Source organism: Bison bison, unplaced genomic scaffold (assembly GCF_000754665.1).
Source record: "Bison bison bison isolate TAMUID 2011002044 unplaced genomic scaffold, Bison_UMD1.0 scf7180017864461, whole genome shotgun sequence".
NCBI lineage: Eukaryota > Metazoa > Chordata > Mammalia > Artiodactyla > Bovidae > Bison > Bison bison.
In genome coordinates, this window is record NW_011495023.1 from 12,617,986 (window position 1) to 12,644,348 (window position 26,363).

Below are 26,363 nucleotides of genomic sequence, written 5' to 3' on the forward strand. Positions count from 1 at the left end.
TCTGTATTAGCAGATGGATTCTTTACCTCTGAGCCACCATATAATCAGAAAATATTCTATTATCATATTTAAAATGGAGAAAACTAGTAGCTGTTTTCAACATTAGCTGAATAAGATTAACATTGCCAAAATACCTGTTGTTGACAAATGCAAAAATGCTAACTTACAAGATACAGGTTGAAAAATAAAAATGTAAGTTGTTGATATCAAGTTAATATTCATGGTTTGAAATTTAGTATAACGTATGGGAATACGGCAATCTATAGAATTCAGTGCATTACAAGTCTTATCTTGACACCCTAAGCCATAAGAACACCTAGTATCCAGACCTTGGTTTCTAGATACCATTCGTCAATAAAAGAACTAGAGCTCTTTGACGGAGAAGACAATGGCACCCCACTCCAGTACTCTTGCTTGGAAAATCCCATGGACGGAGGAGCCTATTAGGCTGCAATCCATGGGGTCGCTAAGAGTCAGACACGACTGAGTGACTTCACTTTCACTTTTCACTTTCATGCATTGGAGAAGGAAATGGCAGCCCACTCCAGTGTTCTTGCCTGGAGAATCCCAGGGACGGGGGAGCCTGGTGGGCTGCCGTCTATGGGGTCGCACGGAGTCGGACACGACTGAAGTGACTTAGCATAGCATAGAGCTCTTCGAGGAATGGGTGATTCCAGGGAAAATGAAAAATGAGCTTGCAGTATCTTATGTTGTCAGAAAGTAAGGAAGATGCTCATAAAAGAATGGGAAATGGTGAAGAACACAGGAACCAACTGGATGGAATTACTAATGGCCAAATATAGGACAATTCAAGCAACAAAAATAAATACAGTACTGGAATAAAATATATACAAGTTAACACAGATACTTTTTAAAATTGAATAAATAAAAGATAAAAAAGATGTATTTTTATTATATTAGAATTTCAGTTAGTAAGTGTAGAAGGTATGATGGAAACAGAAAATCACAATGCAATAATAGTAATGGTTGTAGGCGAGCATCAACAATGAATGCTAAGATTAGTGGGCAAATGTATGATGAAAAATGGGGTATTTGCATAGTCTCATGGTATTTCTCCAAAAGTAATTATTATGCAAAGGGAAAAATAGTAACTTTACAGTGGGAAACCTGGTTGATAGGCATCACTGCAAACAAGTGATCAGAGTGCAAAAGGGCAACAGACATCGTGTGCCTTCTGCTGGGATGCACTGGGAAGGGCATCACATTTTGTGGTATTCTTTCCAAAAATGGGCTTCCCAGGTGGTTCAGTGGTGAAGATACACCTGCCAATGCAGGAAATGTAAGAGACGCGGGTTCGATCTCTAGGTCAGGAAGGAAGATCCCCTGGAGGAGGAAATGGCAGCCCACTCCAATATTCTTACAGAAAATTCCATGTACATGGCAGGCTACAGTCCATGGGGTTGCAAAGAGTCGGGCATGACTGAGCATACACGCGCGCGCGCACACACACACACACACACACACACACACGCGCGCGCGCGCGCATGCGCATTTGCTAACAATACAGAACCTCAATCCAATCATGAGCAAACATCAAGCAAACTTAAATTCAAGGACATTCTTCAAAATGTCTAGTCATACTTTTGAAAAGTGTCAACTATAGTTATATGTATGCTAAGTCACTTCAGTTGTGTCCAATTCTTTGTGACCCCGTGGACCGTAACCCGCCAGGCTTCTCGATGTCTGGCTCTAGGTGATCACATCTTGATAGTTACACAAGGTGCTAATATTAAGGGAGGCTGGGTGAAGGACTCTCTGTACTATTTTTTCAACTTGTCTGCCAGTCAAAAATTATTTTCAAGAAAAAGTTAAGGAAAAATCTTGTATGATTTTATTAAATGATTTTTTTTCTAAGATGAGTCCTTAATAATCTACTCAACATTACAGAGAAATCTGGAAGTCAGTAAATCTAGCCCTTGGATTACAGAATCAGATTTTAGAGTTTAAAAAGACCCTTGGATAAGCATTCCACAGTTCCACATCACTTTCAGGTGTGGAGAGTAAGACCCAGAGGCACGGAGTTACTAAAACCTTCGTTCTAGAACTCAAGTCTTTTATCTGTCTATTCATTTTTACGTCTACTTTATGACACTGCTGGATTGAAATCCAAGAACTTTCACTTGATTTAATTCAATTTAATCTAAATTCATAAGATATTTTATAAGAAACAATATTCTAATGTCTAATATATTTATAATGAAATTATGAAAATCTTGCTCAAGAAGAACACAATGTTTTGCTTTTCATAAAACCTTGAGTAGCACTTTGAGAAGTAAAAATAAACTTTGTAAGATTGAATTTAGTTCAAACTACAAATCAATTTCAAGGAGCTCAGGGTTTGATTAAAATTCATTATTCCCTTTGGTTAAAGTCACCCTTTCATTTCTTCTTGCATGTGAGTTTGCTGGGGTGTTTGCTCACATTCACACACACACACACACACACACACACACAGAGCATTCGTTAAAATATGAAATATGATAGGTCATTTTATGTCATTTAGTATAATTGTCTGAGATGGCTCCATGATATAATCTTGTGTATTAGGGGCCAGAGCAAGACAATGATAGTCTTGGCACTCAGCCCATGTTTACCTTCAGTTTTTATTGCCGGTAAGATTTCTATTTCTCAACAAAACCTTCTCCACCCTACAAAGTCTGCACTATGCATCTACCAGATGGCCTTGTTATACAATCAAGTTTAATGGGATTAGACCAGATCACTGAATTTTAGAGATTCTTCACTACCACAGCTATTTCTTCTCTGAAATGCTATCACTCAAATAATGTATATAATATACTCCTCTGGTCAACTCGAGTTTTAAAAAGCACCAACATAGATACCTGAACATATTTGCATTTTCTTTTTCCAAAAAAAGAATTCTGGTGCCAGAAATGAAAGTACTTAGGACTACTATTTATGTATGTATGTGATAACAATATTTATTGGAAGACGTCTAAAAAAAATACTGTGTGGTTAAGCAAGATGCTAGGAAGATTATTCCAAATATTTCTAGAGTAGAACTTCTTTGTCTCTATAGCTGAATCTCCCCAGGCTGATCTATTATTACACTCTACTTTTCTCAGGTAAACTGGATCAAAATTCCAGAGTCATCTTTTTATAAATATATTTTTTTAATATTTTTTATATACTCTTGTGTCATGTGGGATCTTTAGTTGCAGCACGTGAACTCAGCTGCTGCATGTGGGATCTAGCTCCCCGACCAGGGATTGAAACCAGGACGCCTGCTTTGGGAGCACATTCTTAGCCACTGGACCAGCAGGAAAGTCCCCAGAGTCATCTTTAACGTCACTGATTATTCACCCTCACCGCCTTTATGTTTCATCAGAGCCGGTCTTTACCGAGTCTTGCCCATTTTCTTTACACAATTCCCTCAGTTCCTTCCTTTTGGTTGCCGTTATCATCACCCCAGTTCAACCCCAGTTGATATTGCCAATGCTGGATATATAAGAGAGGTGGGTTCGATCCCTGTGCTGGGAAGATCCCTTGGAGGAGGGCGTGGCAACTCACTCCAGTATTTTTGTCTGGAGAATTCCATGGACAGAGGAGCCTGGCAGGCTACAGTCCACAGGGTCGCACAGAGTTAGACACAACAGCAGCAACTTAGCATGCATGCAGACGGCCAGTTAACAACGTTATAATAGTTCAGGTGGACAGCAGAGTGACTCGGCCATACATATACATGTATCCATTCTCCCACAGACTGCCCTCCCATCCAGTCTGCCATAGAACACTGGCGTAACAGGAATTTGATATATGGTTCTCAACTTGGCAGAGTCCCAATAACTATGTTCTTGTTCTCATATTCCTGTTGGTCAGGGGCAGGGGAAGCAAATGAAGTAGTGCAAATTAAGATTGGGGACCATGGACATTGAATAAGCAGAAGAAAATAATATCAGCTAATGTGTGTAAGAAAAAGACTACCTCCAGGGGAGTGGGATGAATTGGGAGATTGGGACTGACATTTATCCACTACTGATACTGTTAACACATATAAAACAGATTACTAACGAGAAGCTCTATGGCACAGGGAACCCTACTCAGTGCTCTGTGGTGACCTAAATGGGAAGGAAACCCAAAGGGGATGTATGTACACATATGACTGATTCACTTTGCTGTACAGCAGAAACTAATACAACATTGTAAAGCAACTATACTCCTGTAACGGAGAAGGCAATGACACCCCACTCCAGTACTCTTGCCTGGAAAATCCCATGGATGGAGGAGCCTGGTAGGCTGCAGTCCATGGGATCGCTGAGAGTCGGACACGACTGAGCAACTTCACTTTCACTTTTCACTTTCATGCATTGGAGAAGGAAATGGCAACCCACTCCAGTGTTGTTGCCTGGAGAATCCCAGGTTCGGGGGAGCCTGGTGGGCTGCTGTCTATGGGGTCGCACAGAGTCGGACACGACTGAAGCAACTTAGCAGCAGCATACTTCTGTAAAAATTAATTAATAAAAAAGAAAAAGAATATATCCAAAATATTGCATTGTTTTAAAGACATGATTGAATGCTACTGTTTATTAAACTGTGCTCTATATAGTCTCATAGTAATTTAAAGTTCATTTAATATTACATCAGTTCAGTTCAGTCCCTCATTCATGTCCGACTCTTTGAGACCCCATGGACTGCAACACGCCAGCCCTCCCTGTCCATCACCAACTGCCAGAGTTTACCCAAACTCACGTCCATTGAGTCGGTGATGCCATCCAACCATCTCATCCTCTGTCATCCCCTTCTCCTCCTGCCCTCAATCTTTCCCAGCGTCAGGGTCTTTTCAAATGAATCAGCTCTTTGCATCAGGTGGCCAAAGTACTGGAGTTTCAGCTTCAGCATCAGTCCTTCCAATGAACACCCAGGACTGATCTCCTTTAGGATGGACTGGTTGGATCTTCTTGCAGTCCAAGGGACTCTCAAGAGTCTTCTTAACACCACAGTTCAAAAGGTCAATTCTTTGGCTCTCAGCTTTCTTTATAGTCCAACTCTCACATCCATACATGACCACTGGAAAAACCATAGTCTTGACTAGATGGACCTTTGATGGCAAAGTAATGTCTCTGCTTTTTAGTATGCTGTCTAGGTTGGTCATAACTTTCCTTCCAAGGAGTGAGTCTTTTAATTTCATGGCTGCAGTCACCATCTGCAGTGATTTTGGAGCCCCAAAAAATAAAGTCAGCCACGGTTTCCACTGTTTCCCCAACTATTTGCCATAGATGATCTCATTTCATCCTTATACCAACATACTACTATTTGAGTTTACAGATAAGGAAATTCAAGTTCAGAGAGGTTAAGGAACTGTTGTATTTTTATATAGCTAGAAGATAGCAGAACCAAGTTTTAAACCTATACTGTCTATCTCTAGAATCCTAGAATGCAGTTTTTCAGTGTTTTATGTGGTCCAACATGTCTGGAAGTGCAGTAGCTTTGATTCTGTTTATGTTAGTCAGACGAGTCATCATTCCTACTCTAAGCCATTTTACAACACGTTGTAAAATTCCTCTCCCAACCTAGAAAGTGAGAGCACACACAGCCCAGTGAAGTCGGTATTATTGGCCCCATAATACCAGATAAGGAGGCTTCCCAGGTGGCACAGGAGAAGCGGGATGCAGGAGAAGTGGGTTCTATCCCTTGGTCAGGAAGATCCCCTGGAGAAGGAAATGGCAACCCACTCCAGTATTCTTGCCTGGGAAATCCCAGGGACAGAGGAGCCTGGTGGGCTACTATAGTCCAAGCGGACACAAAGGGTCAGACTCAACTGAGTGCCTGAGCACTTCCAGGAATTGGAAGCTCAGAGAAATCAATTAACTTTCCATTATCACACAGTTTATCAGTGACACATGGGAATCTGAACCTAGACAGTCCAATTTCCCTTCCCCTTCACAGCCATTTTGCCAATTTTAACATGGTTGTATTGATATTGGTTTGATGTTTCCCCCAAAAAAGTAGTGTCATCCAACTTTACCCCATGTACTCTCCTGCTATAGGTGTGTACGCACACACACACACACACACATGTATATACACATATAAGCGGGAAAGTGAAAGCGAAAGTCACTCAGTCATGTTTGACTCTTTGCAACCCCATGGACTGTAGCCTGCCAGGCTCCTCTGTCCATGGGATTTTCCAGACAGAATACTGGAGTGGGTAACTGTTCCCTTCTCCAGGGGATCTTCCCAACCCAGAGACTGAACCCAGGTATACAGAGGAGAGAGATTCAGAAATAATATTCCAAGGAATATGAACTATATTTATCTTAATATATAAGCTATATTTATCTATGCAGTGGCTGGCATGGTTTGGGCTCTTAATTATCAGGAGTAACACTGGCTGTAATTGTAATAATGTTAGCAACATAAATGGCCCATGCCTGATTTTTGCCAGCATTCCTTTTTCCCCCAAGACAAGAAGACTGTCTGGTCCTGCCCAAACACAGAATATCTATAACTTGCAGACAGATGTCAATGAAACCACCTTTGCATGTCTATGCTTTTGATATTTCAAGGTACTAAGTAATCTGATTTTTAATCAGTCTAGGGGATGAAATAGCCATGTGAGTGAGTGAGTGAGTGAAAGTCGCTCAGCCATGTCCGAGTCTTTTGTGACCCCATGGATTGTACAGTTCCATGGAATTCTCCAGGCTACAATACTGGAGTGGGTAGCCTTTTCCTTCTCCAGGGGATCTTCCCAACCCAGGATTGAACCCGGGTCTCCCACATTGAAGGCAGATTCTTTACCAGCTGAGCCACAAAGGAAGCCCAAGAATACTGGAGTGGGTAACCTATCCCTTCTCCAGCGGATCTTCCTGACCCAGGAATCAAACTGGGGTCTCCTGCATTGCAGGTGGATTCGTTACCAGCTGAGCTACCACTTAGTTATGATTAACTTTCTGTCTTTCCTTGCACAGTACCCCTCCCCCAAATCTGCGGAGCAGTGTCTAGCCGATAGTAAATACGACTACATATTTCCTAAATAAATGACAGAATTTCTCACTTATTTTCCTTTTAGACTTTGAACTAGAGGGACAAATACAGAAATTTTGATGAGCAGTTTAAAAATAATTTTTATTCCTTCATTTAAAAATAAATTTTTTTCTTTTAAAGTACTTTCATCATTTCTTGACACAACACTGATATCTTGGGGGTATTCTGTTTTACTTTATAGGGGAGTCATAATGGTTATCTATTTTGATGCTTGCACAATCCCCAAGACAACTCTGACTTTCTTTGGAAAACATTGCCATTTGCCTCAAAGTCTATGAGATTTCCTTCCCAGGACTTGGGACTGAGGTAAATTACAGTCTCTTTGGGTGAGCACAACTGCAACATGCAAATTCTGGCACCAAAACAGCACTTGGTGCTCAGAGAAATACAGTACGCTGGACAGCAGAACAGATGCACAGAGAGAGAGACCAGAGAAGGAAAGTCCTGACAGGCTTGGATCCCAGTCAGTCCCTTCCAATGTCTGGGCAGAATCCTTGTCCTTAGGTTCCCTTGAGTTATTTCTGTAGCCTTAATATAAACAGCTCCTTTTATGGCTTAAGGCAGGTTAAACAGGTCAGTTCCTAACAAATGTGACAATATATTTTAAATGAAAAGTAGTAAGGCATTGTTTTAAATGCACAGATAACTTCTAGGAAATGTTGAGCATTGCAAGAAATACTTTCAGTGGGATTTCCTTAACATCCTCAGATGAGGCGACTGCATAGGTGTGCCCTGGCATCACCACCCAGAGGCAATCCACAGAAAAGAGCCTCAGGTTGGTTTGACAGCTGAGTGAAGAGTAAATAAAATGCTGGAGCTCAGCTAGTAGGTTAGGGTTAGAATTCACATCCCTCTGTTGTGAGCATGGGAAACAGGCACTCCTGAGCAGCGTTTCTCAAAGTACAGTCCTGGGTAAAAGCACAAATCCCTGAACCGCATTCCAGAGCCAGGAAGTCAAAACATCTGAACGGGTGCAATGCATTCAGCTGCAGAATCCCATGGATAGAGGAACCCGGCAAGCTGTGGCCCAGGGGGGTCACAAAGAGTTGGGCACGATGAAGGCAACAGCAAGCACGCTTGTAACAGGCACAACAGGTAACTGGCGTCACGCTGTTTCAGAATCTGCTACTCGGGATGTGGTGTGAAGACCAGCAGTGTCACCAGTGAGGGTGTCACCAGGGAACGTGCTGAAAATGAGGAGTCTTGCCCACCCTCTTGACCTACTGAATCAGGATCTGCATTTGAACAAGATGCCCAGGTGATCCAGATGTTCATTAAAGTGGGGGAATCTTGCTTAAGATCATTAGTTCCCTGCCTGGTTGTACACTAGAAAGACCCAGGTCACTTAAACACATGACCGTGGTCTGAGTTCTACTCCCTGGAGACTCTGAATTAACTGCTCTGCAGGGTGACCTGAGTATAAGGATTTTTAAAATTTCCCCAGCGCATCCTAATGTGAAGCCAAGATTGAGAACCACTGCTTAGCAAGTATGAGGAGATACACCCTAGGAGAAGAAATTCAATTTGTCAAATGGATTTTAAAGCTCATAGAAGGGACAATGATCTGAAGATAGATTTCTTTTAATTTGAAGGAGCAAGACCCCAGAGGGAAAGAGAACTGCATTTCTTTATAATTTCCCAAAAAGACTGACTGGTTTGGAAAATCACAAGACAGATCATGGAGAATGAGAACACAGAGTTTGCAAAGTGAACTATAGAGTCTAGAAAGCATGCCACCCAATAACCTTTTAGGGGAAAAGAGGGTTTTTGCTACAATACTTCTCAAGCAAAACCCAAGAAGATTGCAGCCCTCTTAGGTGCTGGAGTAACAGATGCTTGGGTGGAAAATTAGCAATGGCCAAAGGAAGAATAAGCTTAAAGGCAATTTCTGAAACCTGAAGACCCTGACCTATGAGTCCCAATGGTGGCACAGAAGCACCTGCTGAGGGGGAATCAGAAGAGGCCAAAATAGGACAAGGAGGAACCAGGACACATGGAACTTTTGAGCAGCGGCCACTGCGCAAACCACTGGATTAATCACCGAAGCTTGAGCAACATGTCAAACACTGAGAGACTGAGCCATCCTTCAGCCAGAGGCCAACAGCTACAGGTTATGTCCTTGGTCCAGGAACCCCTTTCTCTATCCCTGGACAAAAGGCTCCCCACCTTTGCTGTTCCATTTCTTGGCAGAGTTGCTGCAGAGGGAGGAAAGAGAGAGTTTTGAATCCAAACACATATTTACCCAAGTGATATTAAGTCTTGAATCTAGACATGACTGCAAGATTGAGGTTTTCCAATACCATAGTGGGAATGGAGGCTTGAGGGTTAAAGGGCATTTGCTTATAGAAAAATGAGGAAAGTTCCATGTCTGATTCCTGAATTATGCCTGCAAATTTCCAATCTGCTGCACTAGCTAATAGGATCCAGCTACCTGCCCATAAGGCAGTTTTCCTCTCATTAGGTCCCTGGGGACTTGGTGTCAAGACAAAAAGGCTTCTTTGAATGGCATTCATTTTGTAAGAGGATGTTTGCAAGAGGATGAGGATGAAGGAAAATGTTACAAGATCATGAAGCATAAGCAAGCCATCTATAGCTGAGAGAGAACTGGAGCCAGAACTCGGGTCTACTAACCGAGATGCACCCATGAACTCTGAAACCCTCAAGACTATCTTGAGGTTAAGAATTCACCTAAGCAGCATGAATGGTCCTGTCTGAGAACAGGATATTTTCTCATAGACAGATGGATACACTGTATTAATATCATTAATCACTGTAAAGTGAATCAGCCTCAGTGGACAAAGTTACTGACCAGTGATGGCCTCAAGTGACCATTTGCTGATTGTTAAGAAGGATGAAAAAAGATATAATCAAGAGATGACATAGTTTGGGAAGACATCACATAGGGAATCTAATTTGGGGATTATTTAAAATAAAATATATATGAGACTCCCCTCCCCCAAAGAAAACCTAACCATCATTGATCAGACAGGATAATAAAACCTAAGAAAATAAATTTCACTAGATGCTCTTGAAATTGCCTCAGCTAAAACACATCCATATACAATATAATTCTACATCTGCTACGAGCCCACTACAATGTTTATAGTGCCATGAAACATTTCTGGCAAATTTATAAGAATTTGTTGTAGTATCCTTTCTGCCCAATCCAGAGGGGAGAAGAAAGTTGAAGGATTAAAATTAGTAATGTATATTTCAGCAACCAGTTTCTCGGAATGCTGCCCCAGACCAGAAAAAAGCTCTACATATGGAAAATACTCAATGAGGATAGAAGTGATAAAAAGAGACAAGGTCTCAATAAATGGTCAAAACTGTCAGTGAACTATTAATGATCTTTAAGTATTTGTTGAAACCATCTTAAAATAACCAACACAAGAGGGAAAACCGAACCACAAAACCAAGAAGTCTAATGTTCTCTGCTAATAACCCTGATTACTGAAACAATCCTTTAAGACAAATCCGTACTTTCTGACAGTGTGCATAAAACATGAATTATCTAGCTGTGCTACATGGATTTCTGATGAATCCTCACAATGAATTAGGCAATCAAGAATTGTTTACGATCTGTATAAAGAACCAGTTCCTTTTGCTTTGCTTTAAAACAGTCTATCTTTGGACAACCCCCAAACACGGGTGGAAAATATTTATGCTCCCAAACCATGAGTTTTAGGACAGAAATGTTGAGGTTCATAAGTGAATTCATAGGAACTATGAGCTCAACAGGGAATTATAGGGTTAAAATAAATTACTCTAAAAAGGTCTCTGACGTAAGCTGTCTTGGTCGATGGAGACCAGATTACTTCGGGGTTTCAAATAAAATTTTTTGCTACAAAGTTGATAAGTTTTATGTCCAATGCAGTTTTTTTAAAAGCCATCTTGCTTGTTTAACATCATCTCTTGACAGGAAAAGGAGTGTTTGTTTTGTCTGTCTTCAGACTCTCCGGAAAGTTGCTCTAGAATGGTACCCAAAGAACCTGTGCATGCGCAAGCTCAGCCTGCACAAGAGAGCTGCTTAAACACGCTGCAAGGTCCAGAGAATGGTCCTTTCTAGGAAGCAGACTTTCTCATGTGAAAAGGAAGAAAAACTTACCAGGGTAATCATTCTTGTCTATGTCTGAATCTCCTCTTAAAGTAAAGCCGAATCCAGAAGGGACAGCCTGGGAGGCCCACACTCCTTGCAGAATCTGGGAAGGCTTGGTGTTTAAGCCATTCTTGTTCCCGTTGTAAATGAGCACTTTTCCTCTTTGATCCTTGCCTGCAAAGGGCGCACCAATGGCAACATCTGCAGACAGAGACACATCATTTCTCATTAAAGAAGAATGTTAGAGAATTAAGTACAAACAGCAACAACCCAAAGGGCTTCTTCAGTTTTCCAGAAAAAAATGTGTAGGACTACAGCAAGAGGAAATTATCCATTGCCTTTCATTCATCCAAAAAATATTTACCAAGTGCCTACTATGTGTCGGGTACAGTGGATTCAGTGGTGAACCAGACACTGATTTTCAAAAGTTTATACTCTAGCGCAGGGAATAGACAATTTGAACAAAGAAATAATCAGGGGGGACTTCCCTGGCCTTCCAGTGGTTAAGACTCCATTCTTCCAACGTACGGGGCACGGGTTCAATCCCTGTTTGGGAAACTAAGATCCCGTTTGCTGGGCAGCATGGTTGAAAACACACACACACACACACACACACACAATCAAGGAAAGATTGAAAAGTGACAAATGCTATGTAGAGGATCTTAAAAATACTGATGTGATGGAGAGTGACTGGATTCTTATTTTAGATGAAGTGTTCAGACAAGGTGTCTATAAGGTTGACCTAGAAACTGAAGTCTGGGGACGAGATGAAACGAACCATGTGGAATCAGAAGGAAAAGCAGTCCAAGAAGAAGGGAAGACTGTATAAAGGCCCAGGGATGCAAGGAGCTTGGCCCACCTGAAGAGCAGCCAGAGGGTGGTCTACTTGGAAACTTAGTAAGGGATGGGGAAGAGCTGGGTCAGCGCACTGGGCTGGATAGACCAGTTGAGGCACATTTGCAGGGTACTTAGAGTTTCTTGTTAAAAGAAATAAACATCTTCTTTCACAAAGATTACATTCTTGAATGATGACATCATCCCATGATGTAGGCAAGAGTCATTTCATAGTCAAGGCCTCTGAGAAACTGGGAAAGAGCCCTATCGACTGTCTCCCACTTAAACTTAGGACTAAATGAAAATGACCTTCTGTGTTCAACAGGATTGTTCTAAACAATGCACCTAACTACTTAGGTTTACATGAAAAAGAGCACCAATAACACAATAGCATAACAATTCTGTGCCACGGACATCACTGTGCATCCTCATTTTGTCCTCTATTTATCTTTGTTCCTAAGTAAGTCTGATAAGACTACATAAATTGTAAATTGATTTTTACTATATAACAAGGATCATAAACCCACTTTCACTTAACAGGTAAGGATAAACTCTCAAAAAACTCAGCCTGTTGCAGAAGGAAAGGGGTACCTTTCTCATATCCTCTGAATCCATGAGTTGACATCTGTCCCCTGGTTTTATCCCATTTTGGCATCATTTTAGAGACACCAAGGCTCAGAGAGACAGAACCCCTTTTAGGTCATTAGAAATGTCTCTCTTAGCTCTCAAAAGTATCATTAAAGGTTTGAGAGAAAAGACAAAAAGAAGAGAAGAGAATGAAAAAGATGATTCCACCAATAATTTAGCATTATTTATTTCATTTGGTGTTCAAGAATAGGGCAGTTTTTGAAAGCAACAAATCAGTTGAAGATGAACTTGTCTTTTTTTAAAAAATTTCCCTGGAACCATGGGCTTTTAATATGCCTTTATGTTTTATGGTGCTTTAAAAGTTACCATACATTGCTGAGACATGTTTTTTCAAAGAAATCATAAAAGTACATGACCATGTGCCAAAGGTATTAATGAATACTTTGATTTGATGGGAATACTCCCTAAGCTCTTTTGTTGGAGCAAAATCCTGTTACTCCCTTGAATGTCAAGAAACCCATTATACCTTGGTCCTTTAAGGCCCTGAAAATGTATGCAAAATTTTGTGTGAGCTGTTTCATGTTTTACTGAGAAGAGGGTACTTAGAAGGCATTCTAAGTTTGATCCCTGGGCCAGGCTCCTCTGTCCATGGAATTTTCCAGGCAAAAATACTGGATTGGGTTGCCATTTCCCCCGCCAGGGGATCTTCCTGACCTAGGGATCAAACCCACATCTCTTGCGTCTCCTGCATTGGCAGGTGGATTCTTTACCACTGTGCCATCTGGGAAGCCCCAACATCTATATTAGCCCAAACTAAATAAAGTTTAAATTACCTTGAAATTTTAGATAATTTATTAAAGACCAATCATAAGAACTGTTTCACATACAGCACCGTGAAATCTGTTGCTTGCTTCATGTAACAGTAACATGATCTTATGGCACATAAGTAATTTCCATGCAGTGGTATAAATTACCATTGTATCCATCTTGGTTCAGGTCTCCTAAATGTGCCACAGCACTGCCGAATCTCCCGAAAACCTCGGTGCCTGCGAGCACCTGCGGGTCTCTGAAGACGAGGGCGCTCTCTTGCAGATACAGATAAACTTGCCCTACCTCTCTGGGGCTGCTCTCAAATTCACGTTCCATAAAGAGAGGTGCCCCAATCAGTATGTCATCCATCCTGCAGGGACCAGAGAGAGAACAGCACAGACATGAGCTGCTTTTGGGTAGACTTCTAATCAATGAGACGAGTACATTTCCACTGGTTTATTTCTTTTTCCAGGAGGCATTTTACAGTCATCATATTTCTTTCATTGCTTTGTTATGTCTTCAGAATAGAATGCCATAAGAAAATAAGAGTTGCTGAATTATCACATTGAACCTTTCAAACTATGTTAAAAATGACTACTTTAAGAAAACCACAGATATTTCACTCTTTTCAGCTTTTTAGCCTATTTCCAGGAAACATACTTACACAAGTAAAACATATCAGAAAGACCTAACTAGGTTTTTGAAAACATGGATGAAAATTTGTCCACAATTTATTTAATTGTACATTTATATTACGAAGTTTTCTTGCAGTGATAAGGTTTAAAATAAAGCCTATCCTCCTCTTTTCTTTCGGCACCTCCATTTAAATAAAACAGAGGCCAGAGAAGGTTCTCATACTAACTAGAAAGGCAGAAAATAAAATTTTCCTCCCAAATACAAATTTAGGTTTTTCCTTTGTGAAAGTAGATGTTATCACAGAAAACTAGTAGATAATTTTTCAGACTGATAACATTTCAAGAAAGAAATAGCAATTGATTGCTGGTGGTGGTGGTGGTTTAGTCTCTCAGTCGTGTCTGACTCTTGTGACCCCGTGAAGTATAGACGGGCAGGCTTCTCTGTCCATGGGATTTCCCGGGCAAGAATAGTGGAATGAGTTGCCATTTCCTTTTTCCGGGGGATCTTCGCCATTTTCCTTTTCCAGGGATCGAACCTGCATCTCGTGCACTGCAGGTGGATTCTTTACCAACTGAGCCACTAGGTAAAATATTTTCTTAAAACTATTCCAAATGCATTTTCTCACTCTGCTTCCATGGTCTGGGCCAAGAGGGAGGTAGGGACTGGGGTTGTTCCAAGCTTCGGGATTTTCCTTGGAGGAAAATGTTCAATTTCTTATGTATTTATTTTTAAATTTTCTGTTATTATTATTGCCAGGATGAAGAGCTATTTGTTATTTTTTGTATTTCTGTTATTATTATTGCCAGGATAAAGAGGTATTTGTTAAACACCTAATTGTGTGCGCCGCTGCCTTGAAGTTCAAAGGCATGTAAATCCCCTGGTCCTCTAGTGCTGAGATTGATGGGGACCATTTTCCCATTCTCCAAAGAAGGAGCAAAGCCATACAATTGGTCCCTGAGGATATAACATGACAGGGGACTGACACATTGCCTTACTGTGTTTCTCACTGCCAACACTGGGGAGTTCTAGAAATGCAAAATTATTCGACCTATCATTGTGAAAGATTAGCACATCTGTGCAATCTTTGGATTCTTGGAGGAGTATGACAACATTGATTTATTTTCATAGAGATACAGTTCCCTAGATATTTAAGTGTAAGTCTTCTAAAATGTTCTAAACGCCAAAAAGGAGAAAGACATTTGTTCTCAATTTATAATTGTGTTCTCATAAAGCTGAGAGACAATAACTGTCTTGGATTCAATTGGTTCAATGTGCCTTGTAGAATATTTTGCACTTAGTGCCAAAATTATGTTAACAATAATACTACTTAACTGTCACAATATATATTATTGTTTAGGCTGGTGTTTTAAAATCTTGATTTAAAACTCATTAGTGAATTCTGAGGAGAAGGCAATGGCACCCCACTCCAGTACTGTTGTCTGGAAAATCCCATGGACGGAGGAGCCTGGTAGGCTGCAGTCCATGGGGTCGCTGAGAGTCAGACACGACTGAGCGACTTCACTTTCACTTTTCACTTCCACGCATTGGAGAGGGAAATGGCAACCCACTCCAGTGTTCTTGCCTGGAGAATCCCAGGGACGAGGAAGCCTGGTGGGCTGCCGTCTATGGGGTCACACAGAGTCGGACACGACTGAAGCCACTTAGCAGCAGCAGCAGCAGTGAATTGTGAAATCAATTTAATGGGTCTTGACAAGCAATTTTGAAAAATGAAATAGAAAATATGAGTGAATGCATGGCACATAATAAGAGTAAGTACTGTTCCGTGAAACCTTCTGTTTCAGTTGTGTGTGTATACTGGGTTGCAATGTCAAATGTATTTCTAATTATGAACCCACAGGCCAAAAAGCCACTGAAAAACTATTGCAGTAGGCCATGCATGCTATTAGGCTATTTCAAAATTTATTTTTCAAATCCTTTTTTTGAATAGACTCAATTCAAGTTTAAAGTTTAACAATATTTATTAGTAAAGGATGCTTTTCACTGAACTTCTGAAAAAGCAGTTGTATAACAGCTGGGTACTATTCTAAAAATATATAATATATATATAAGATTATATAATCTCAAAAAAGAACAATGATGAAGAAATACTATTTATGATGAGGTTTTCACTAAAAGCCACTTTCTCTGCTTGGGTCATGTCGGTGGTTTGGATGAGATCTAAGGTATAAAAGTAGGATATATACACTAAACTTCATCTTATCTGAATTGTCTAATATTTGAGCATAGTTCTTTTTCAGTTTCTATGCATTTATTTGTGTCTCTTTTTTATGTCTAAAAGAGTATTATGTCCACTCTAACAATATAATGTAAGACGCAGGTTCTCGTCCTTTCACGTGTTGTTAGAGGCAAAACATTATAAATATTTTTCTGAAGAGAAAAGCATAAATATACTGAGAGAAGGGGGATGAGGGAACCCATCAACGAGAATATTCATTATGAAGAATCTGAATTTAAGTTTTCTACAGCCAAATAACATTTAATATGTTGATTTAACTTTAACCCATAAAATTTTCCATTTCTTCTTCTTTCTCAACAGTTCTTAGTGTATGCTAATACCCAAGACTGATTTTCAGAATGTAGTTATTTATTAAGAGAAGGCAGGTTAGGAGGCTTTATATTAGAATTGATATCTAATCGATATAATTGTTTTATGACAGGCAAAAACTAATATGGCTTATCAATTACATTACGGAAATCAATTTAATCTGCAGCTTCTTTATGCTTTAATTTTCTAGATTTTCTGCTTAATCGCATCATAACAATTTCTCCTCTTTGAGAGAATCCACTTGGACTAAATCTGGCACCAAAACACAGTTACTCAAAGCTGCTTCCTTTCAAATAAATTTTCTCTAAAGTGCTCTCAAGTTAACCAACTGCTAAGAATCTCTAAATTTAGTTCCTTTGAGATCTGCCGAGGCTAGGACAATCCAATGGATTAAATTGTATTTCTGTGAATTTCTGAAATAGCATAAATACTAAAAGGGTCAAAAAGCCATAAGAAAATAAAAAACAGATCTGCTTAAGTTCAAGAGGAAAATACTATCTCCCTTTGTTGTTAAGTTTGTCCAGAAATTCCTAACAGAGTTTACACAGAAAGACTTCACTGCTCTGGTTGTTTTAAGATAACTAAACTGAAATTAATTTCAGCAGCTTGTGAATATTTTCAAAACAGTCCCAGGCTTGACCCTATCAATGACCAATCAGCATGCACACAACTGTTTAGTCTAAATTTTTGAAGTCTACTTCTGATACCTGGGTGTTTCTTTAAATAAAAAAGATACTGGGGAAATCCTCACCAGTTTATTAATTTGGTCACATTAGTTAATGACACCACCTTTTTTCCCCCGTGGTGGGTTTTGGAGCATTTGTAGGGACTTTGGTTTTGTTGCGTAGTGGGTAGATAGGATGACGTGTTTACTAGGTGATCTCACATACACTAGTACTTAATTATCCCTCAGATGGAGAAAGGAAAGTCTGCTTCAACCCCACAGAACCTGGGTCCTAACTTCTGAACCGTGAATGGTCAATTAGTTCGGTGATGTTCTTAACCCTAGTCTGAGTCACTGCACAACATTCACTCGGGTCCAGGACTTGAAAGATTTGGGAAAATTAGAGATTGGGTAAAGAATAAGAATTAAATTTCAATTCTAGTATGGAACTCTGCTAAATAATGTTCACTTACCATTCCTTAATCACTGATAAATGCTGGGAAAGCTAGAAAGGGCTTTGTGAATGTAAAAAATTGTAGGAATTATAGATTCTCTAAAATTATTTATGAGTTAAACTAATGACAGAAGCCTAGTATGCTTAGTTTTAATATAATCCAACAAACTGATTTTTCTTATAGGCCATGACATTAAAAACCATTGATAACTGATTTTTTTAGCATCATTAAGGACAATATTAAAGTTCTTTGGGTGAAAATAACTGAAGTTATGATTTTATATTTTTTGTAAAGTAGAAGTCTGCATTTCTTTATAAAAATAATGGAAACTAATAAAATGCACATTTAATAAACAGATTCTCATCAAAGCCAAAACAGAGTAAAGACTTAAACACAGGTTTAAGTGCTAGAACAGAGCTGGTGTTTAAAGGATGTTCAACAGATATATGTTAAATGAAAGAACAATAAAAAGATATTTTCCAAAAGATACAAAAGTTACCAAACTTATCTCCAATCATAGGGCATCACATAATAAATAAAGTTCATTTCTAGCTATACCAAGGTCATAGCTAATGTCTATCAATGATGTATCGAAAGTGCTTAGCCCAGATCTGGGAACACAGTTAAGATTTTTTAGAGCTGTGCTTCTTATGAAAATGTAAGCTCTATGAAAGCAGAGCCCTATTCTTCCTTACTCATCGCTACATTCTGAGCATCCAAGAACTATGTCTGGCATATAGTAGGTGCTCCAACAATACTTGTTGGATAGATAATCAGTTCATCTCAATTTATTGGTTTTCTTATTTAATCATTTGTTTAATCTGTCAGGTGCTTTTAGTGGATTGAGAGATGCTTAATAATGTTTCTTTGAAGTAATGACTTAAACACAACCATAACTTATCATGCTGTTTGATCCAAGTTCAACTGTAATTTACTGCCATAATCTGAAAAAATAGCATTATTATTTTATCTTCTGCATGGATGTTTCTAGTATGCAATAACAGGAGAAACAATATTTATGTGCAAATATTTTATGAATGAATCATGTGCTAAAAAGAGAGATGAGCAAATTCCTCAATGGCTATGGATTTCAAATGGCCAAGTACTATTCAATTCATGAAATTAAAGATAAAACTAAGTATAATAGTGTTTTCTTAGAAGTGCAGATGTGGTAAAGACATTAAAAAGGATGATAGAGAGTTTTTCAGTAGTTATATCCTCTTGCGCTGAAGTAAAAAAAAAAAAACAAGAGAGCCTCTATCTTGTTGAGGAAATATAGAAGGATGTATTTCATGAAGAAAAAAATATAACATCTTTAAGGATGACTATAATATTCAGTGAGTGAGGAAGTTCTTATAAACTTACCCATCATTGTTAACATCTGATACTGCAACTGTATATCCAAAATAAGATGCCATCTGCAAAGGAAAACCATAAATAACACATTTTGTGTTCAAAAAGTCATGTCTCAATTTTCCCTGAAAGATTGGCCACATTGCAGCACATCTTTTGCATTTAAATTCATAGACCCTTAGACGTGGACAGAGTCTTAGAGTCATTTAGTTTAACCCCTGACCTAACGCATAATGCTCCCCACAGCAGCCCGGACATCTGCTCGGACAACCTCTGGAGATGTTCAACAATCAATCCATTCAATTTGCAGATAACTTTTAGAATACTTTTTGCTAAAACTGGTCCTTCTATAATATCTAGTCCTCAATCCTCCTGCCTAGTTCTGCAATCTTGAACATCACAGAATAAATCTAATTCCATTTCCATATGAAATCGCACATGGAAATGATTGCAGCTCACCATCTTGCTTACAGATATGTGATACCAAAGAAAAGATGACACCCCGTGAGCACACTGACAGAAGTTAAGTAGGACAGACACTCTCTACTTTGGTCTCTTTGTGCCACTGAAGCATAAAAAGGTTTTCATTTGGGGCTAAACCATGTCTCAGTATCAATTCAAATTGAGTCTGTTAAGGTTTCTAAGTTGTTTGTGAGTGTGACCAGTATACCTAATCTCTCCACATTCTAGCTCTTATATTTTTGTTTTTCAATCTATGCTTTCAAGATTTATAATCTTTTCAGACTTGGCCCATAGTTTTTGCCTGCCAGGGTTTTTCATTTCCACATCTGCCATCCAACGCCTTAGCTTACTTAGCCTCCGATCACCTCCAAATTTAATCAGCCTATAGTCTACAGTAAACTGTGCTCCATGGAAGGCAGAGATCTTGGTCTGTGTTGTTCACTCTTGCATCTGCATTGTCTGACCAGGTATAACTCAGGGTAGGTGCCACATACTCTTTGCAAAAGAAATAAATAGATGAGTTAACAAGTATAACACAATAATTTAATTCTGCCACCTCTTTTCTCTATTCCAAACATATACAGTTGTTATAGCAGGTGGGGCCTTCGGGAGGTAATTAGGTCGTGAGGGTGGAACCCTCATGAACGGGATGAATAGAGAAGGAACCCCATAGAGCTGCCTTGTCCCTTCCTCCACATGAGGACATAGTGAGAAGATGGCTGTGAGCCAGGAAGCAGGCTCTCACCAGACACAAAATCTGACTACCCTTTGATCTTCGACTTCTCAGACTCCAGAACCATGAGAAATAAAGGTTTGTTGCTTTAGTCATCCAGTCTACAGTATTTTTATGGACTAAGCCCCGGGTACCAGGTGCAAAATTCTCTTTGTTGAGGAAATGAATGCCTCATTTGACTGTGTCATGCAGTAATTCAGTTCTCCTGTGTCTTTTCTTTAATCCGCGCACATGTAGTGAAATTCTTATTTCTGTGTGGCACTGTGTGACCTCACTCAGAGGAATTTCATCATTTATGTATTAAATTCTGAGGTTCAAGATTGAATAACTAGGTGGTATTGAGGATGAAAAGTTACAGAAAGGCCAAATTTAACAATGTTGAAGGAGTTTTTAATGGTAAAAATGTAAAACAAAAAGACAAGAGAGAAGTCTTGCCATATTTTCATACACCATTAATTATTGCCACTTGAAAACAGTTGTTCAAAATGTATAAATTCACCCAACTGCACAATCATCGCAACCTTATATATCTGTATTTACCACAAGAGTCTCATGAGAGACATTGTTAAATGCTTTGTTGAAAACTGCACAGTCATGGACAGACTAAAGCCCCAATTGGAGCAGAAATGTCAAAAATGCTCTATATTCTTAACAAAAAACTATCAAAATTGCTTGACAAATATATGATTCCAAATTTCTGTGTCTAGCTAAGAGCTGAGCATTTCAGGATCTTAAAGCTGGATCCTCCTGGGATCCAGCAGGCCAAGATGGTCACTTGGCCAGATTCAAATGTGAGGCTTCTAGAAGTTCCAGAACCTGGGTTGGTGGTTAGGAGAGAAAGTTGGTGGCCTAGAGAGACTAACTCAGTTCAGAATTGCCTCCCTAACACAACAGGGCCACATTCATCCTTTAAAAAAAGTGTGACAAATTTCAACAGGTCATAAGACCCAGGAAAACCCAGAGTGGGGAATGAAGTGTGACCCCAGGTCATCAGGATACCAGCAGCCTACTTTCAGAGAATTGACCCATTGTTAATAAGATCTTAGCCAGTGACAGTGGTTAAGGGGCAAAAATCTAGTCCCTGGGAGAAAGGGACCAGAATCAGAGACTTTGTCATCTTCCATATATTTTGGGGTTGGTGAGGGTTCCATTTACTATGAGGGCAGGAGGAGAGTCTAGACCCGTTGACTCTGACCAATATGTGGAAAACTAGAAGAAGCTTGTGTCTTCTCAGAGGGAAGGCGGGTACCCAGAACCAATCACCAGGCAGATTACATACAGGACTGCAACATAATAGGACTATTCTCAGATTTCAGCAGTTAGTGGCTTTTTGGAAAATTAATTAGGGTATAGCTGTTTTACAATATTGTGTTAGTATGATGTATGATCTGTTGTATGATGAAGGAAATCAGCTGTATGTATATGTATATCCCCTCCCTCTTGGACCACGCTCCCATTCCACGCCCCATCTCATCCATTTAGGTCACCACAAAGCTCTGTGTGCTGTATAGCAGCTTCCCACTAGCTTGTAGGAAGCATATTCTGCCCTTATATCACCTAGCAGTATATGAAATCATCATGGGCACATACTTGTTTATTAATTAATTGTTATCTCCTCAACTGCCTCCCCTGTAGCGCTGCGTTAGAGTTGGGATCTTGTCTGATACATGGTTATACTCCTAGTGCTTAGAAGAGTTTCTAGAACATAGTAAGTACTAGGTAAATATTTATTTTATGAATGAATAATATGAATATATAATAGTGCAGAGTGACATTCACTATTTGACATTAAAATGTCTTTACCTGTTCACCAGTGAAATTCTGAATAAAGGTCATATCTGTAGAGTTAATGATTGAAACCTGAAATCAGAGAAATTAGATAGGTTATTTCATTTGGTATAGAACTGGAGAACTTTTTTAAAAGTATAACTTAAATCATTTATAAATGTTTGTGAAAAGTCATAAATGGTTAGCTCTATATGTAAAAAAAAAAGTAACCCCATAGAATGATCTTGAAAAAAAATGCAGTTGAACTTTTTATTTATGGTTTCTGGAATCCTTTCAGACAGAATGCACAGTCACTAATTGGATGTAAAGAAATTATATTTGAATTCAAGAATGCTTAGAGCAACTAATTTGATGGTCAGTTATCTAATCAAAAATTTAGTCTAAATTTCATTTCTGAACATATGCTATTATGGGACATTGATGATTATGGCTTCGTGCAAAAAAAAAAAAAAGAAATTTGAAAGTGTTTTACATATAGCAAAAATATTTCTTTTCAATTCTATCCAGCCAGCCTAAAATCTATAGTTATTACAAGCTGATCAGACTTTTAAAAAATATTTTAAATGCTTTTCTTTTCATAAGACCTACTTATGTTCTTTTCCTATTTTTATGGCAACTAGTGTAATGGGTGTGAATAGTAGCCCTCCAAAATTCATATCTGTCCAGAACTTTGGAAGATGAGCTTATGGGTCTCTATAGAAATAAGTAAAGTTAAGGATCTTGAAATGAAATCATAGTGGCTTTAGGGTGGGCCCTGTGTCCAATGACAGGTGTCCTTATAAAAGGAGGAGAGGACACACAGACATAGATGGAGGAAGACCACACGGAGGCCAGGGCAGAGATGGGAGTGAAGCTGCCACACGCCAAGGGAAGGCAGAGCCACCTGAAGCTGGATGAGGCGGGAAGAGTCCTCCCCCGTGTGTGTGGGAGGGAGCACGACCTGGCCGTCACAACTTGACTTCAGATTTCCAGCCTCCTGAACTGGGAGAGAACAAATTTATGTTCTCAGCCACCCAATTTGGGGTCATTTCTTATGACAGCCCTTGAAAACTAATACACTAGTCACATAACAATCGACCTTGTTGTGTTTACTGTGTGAGGCATATTAAAATGCTGATCATGTCAACAATGGGATCCTCAGCAATTACTCCCAAATTATGCACAAGGACGGGGCTAACTTCATGGGTATGTGACCTGTGCAGTCAGGCAGGGCCCTACACTCAGACGAGCCCTATCCTTTGGATAGCCCAGCTGTCACTGTCCTGAAATCCTTAAGAATTTCAAACAAGGGGCCAGGCATTTTCACTTCACACTGGGTCCCACAAATGATGGAGTTGATTCTATACATGGATCAGAAAAGAATCTAGCCTCCCTTTGCATAAGCAAACAAGTGTGGCTCTTTAAGGGCACTTTAAAAGATTTCAAAGATTTAAATCTTTAAAATGATTTAAAAAAAATGATTCTTTGCACATATGCAAAATATCCTATAAACATTCTTAGTACTCACATATCCAAAATTCTGTGCGCCTCTTGGAACTCCAGCAACCAATTCTGTGATGAAAAGTCATTTAGAAGGTAAATTACACAGTCTACTTTAAAGCTATTCAACAAATCAGCTAAAGATGGTACTTTTTGAATAAGTAACTATCATGGATCACGTAGACAGCCGGAAGTTTGAAGTTACAGTTTTGCATTGGCTTTTGCCTCTGCTACAGAAAAAGAAAACAGGGGACTCAAAAGTTGTACTTCTAGAATCACCTGCCTCCACCAGAGCCTCCATGCATTTCAGCCTCTAGAACATAAGCCTGCCTTCTCAGATGTGTGTGTGATTTGTCAGTTAAACCTCTTACTCTGGTTTCTCCAGCTTTCACTGTCTTCTGAACTAGTCTCCCGTGGCAGTGTACAAAATAACATCTCCTGTCCCACTAAGTGGAGAAGGCAATGGCACCCCACTCCAGTACTCTTGCCTGGAGAATCCCATGGGCTGAGGAGCCTGGTAGGCTGCAGTCCATGGGGTCACTAAGAGTCGGACATGACTGAGCAACTTCACTTTCACGTTTCACTTTCATGCATTGGAGAAGGAAATGGCAACCCACTCCAGTGTTCTTGCCTGGAGAATCCCAGGGACGGGGGAGCCTGGTGGGCTGCCGTCTATGGGGTCGCACAGAGTCGGACACAACTGAAGCGACTTAGCAGCAGCAGCAGTCCCACTAAGGGACAGTGTTCAAGCAATTTCAGTTACCTAAGGAAAAACCTCATATCATAAATGATTGAGCCTGGCTGCCCTGGAACAGAATTCTAGGGCATGCTCATAGCCAAGAGTATGCAAAGAAGGAAGCTTTGATAATAGAGATAGAAGAAGCAACTCTGGTGAAAAGGGGGCCGCATGTTCCAACACACAATGATATGGCTCTAGATTCTGAAAGCAGTGGTTTTAGTCCTTGGGTCTTCTATAAACCCAGGATCAATCCTTGAACCTAACTTCTTCCAGTCACCTACAAAAGACAGGAGTTGGAACTGATTGATTACCAAAGATCTTTCCAGTTTTCAGTTCTATAAATCTAAACTATCCTTTGGGGTTAAAATGTTAGTTTAATTTAAAGGAAGGGAGCCTGGGAAAAAAGTCCCCTTCCATTCAAATTTCCCTTTCCTCAAACCTGCTCCTAAATATATAGCACAAATTCTAGCATTAATTCTACCCCACATACTAAACTCTAGCAGAGTTGGGCATTCATGCTTTTGGAGTGTTAATAATCAGAGAAGATTCATTTGGGTTTAGATGTTGGACTTTTAAGTAGTATCAATAAATTCACTCATTCAATCAACACTGACAGGCAACCATAGGCTACAGCAGGGAATGAAGACAAAATTCTCTACTCTCATGAAGTTTATACTTGAGCTGGAAGAGGCAGTTAATTTGAAAAGTAGAGTCCATTAAATGTCATGTTAGAAGGGGATGAGTATACAGTAGAAGAACTAAGCAGGTAAAATGGTACTGGGGGTGCTCAAATTGGGAGGAGGAAGGAATTATGATTTACCTGGTGGTTGGGGAGGTCTTGGCAAGAAGATGACAGGTTAGTGAAAACTGAAGAAAGTGAGGGAGTAAAATATTATGGAGATCTGGGAGACATACATTCTAATCAGAAGGAACAGCACGCGCAAAGGCCCTGAGGTAGACGTGCGTCTGGAGAATTCAAAGAACAGCAAGGAGGGCAGGATGGCTGGGGTGAGGAGTAAAGGACAAGGAAGAAAAGTGAAAGTGAAGTCGCTCAGTCGTGTCCGACTCTTTGCAACCCTGTGGACTGTAGCCCACCAGGCTCCTCCGTCCATGGGATTCTCCAGGCAAGAATATTGGAGTGGGTTGCCATTTCCTTCTCCAGAGAATCTTCCTAACCCAGGGATCAAACCCAGGTCTCCCACATTGCAGGCAGACACTTTAACCTCTGAGCCACGAGGGAAGTCCAAAAGGAGATGAGGTTAAAGTAAATGGGCTCTCATGAACGGAGTCTTTCAGGTCATTGTGAAGACTCAGGATTTACACTGAATGAACTGGGGACTCATTGAGCAAAGAAGTAACACAATGTGACTTCTGTTCCTAAAGGACCAGTTGCCTACTGGATCTAGACTACGGGAGGGCAAAGATGAGAGCAGGGAGACCAGTTAGGAAGCTACTGCAAACGTATTGATGGAGACCTGAGACTGGTAGCTGTGGAGGAAGTAAGAGTCAGATTCTGGCTGTCTTTTGAGTTTAGTTAGCAGAATTGGCTCATGGATTGGATAAGGGTAGGGAGTGGAGGAAGGAGCACAATCCAAGGCTGACTTGCAAGGTATTTTGCTTGAGCAGCTTGGAGGATGGTATTGTCACTAACTGAGATGGAGCTGATGGAAGGGAGAGCACATTTAAATGGAATGATCAGGAGTTCAGGTATAAGCACAGTAAGTTTGCAAAAGCCATTCAAATAGTGATGTTGAGTGTTGCGTAGAGATTATAGGTCTTACACTATATTCCAGCTTCATGGGTACAAGCATAGATACATGTATGGATGTTTACTATGGGCACCTAAAGACACCATGGTCAGAGAAAATGGAGTTGACTTATTTCAGGATCAGACCTGTCAAATAATAAAGATGAAGGGTGATTATGCCATCTGAGATACATGGCAACCACTGCTTCTCACATCCCATAAACATTCAGAATTTTGTTAAAAAACAGAAATGTATTGTGAAGTAATTTTCCTTCAATAAAAAATAAATAAGTTTGGGGAAAAAAAATAGAAATCAACCATCATACTAGGAACTTTGGAGCCTGCAGCCTCATATGGCTACGATGCTATAAAGTTATTTAAATG

General features: G+C 39.8%; 1 protein-coding gene across 1 annotated transcript in view; it reads right to left on the reverse strand.

Annotated features, from left to right (window-relative positions):
- The window catches only part of ITGA8 (integrin, alpha 8), a 188,659-nt gene that overhangs the window by 118,464 nt on the left and 43,832 nt on the right, over window positions 1-26,363 (reverse strand). The window contains exons 9-13 of the mRNA XM_010859968.1: window positions 23,522-23,565; window positions 22,030-22,086; window positions 19,044-19,096; window positions 13,522-13,727; window positions 11,135-11,326 (exon numbers count right to left, since the gene is read on the reverse strand). Coding sequence (XP_010858270.1) covers window positions 11,135-11,326; window positions 13,522-13,727; window positions 19,044-19,096; window positions 22,030-22,086; window positions 23,522-23,565 — 552 coding nt within the window. The remainder of the gene's footprint in view (window positions 1-11,134; window positions 11,327-13,521; window positions 13,728-19,043; window positions 19,097-22,029; window positions 22,087-23,521; window positions 23,566-26,363) is intronic.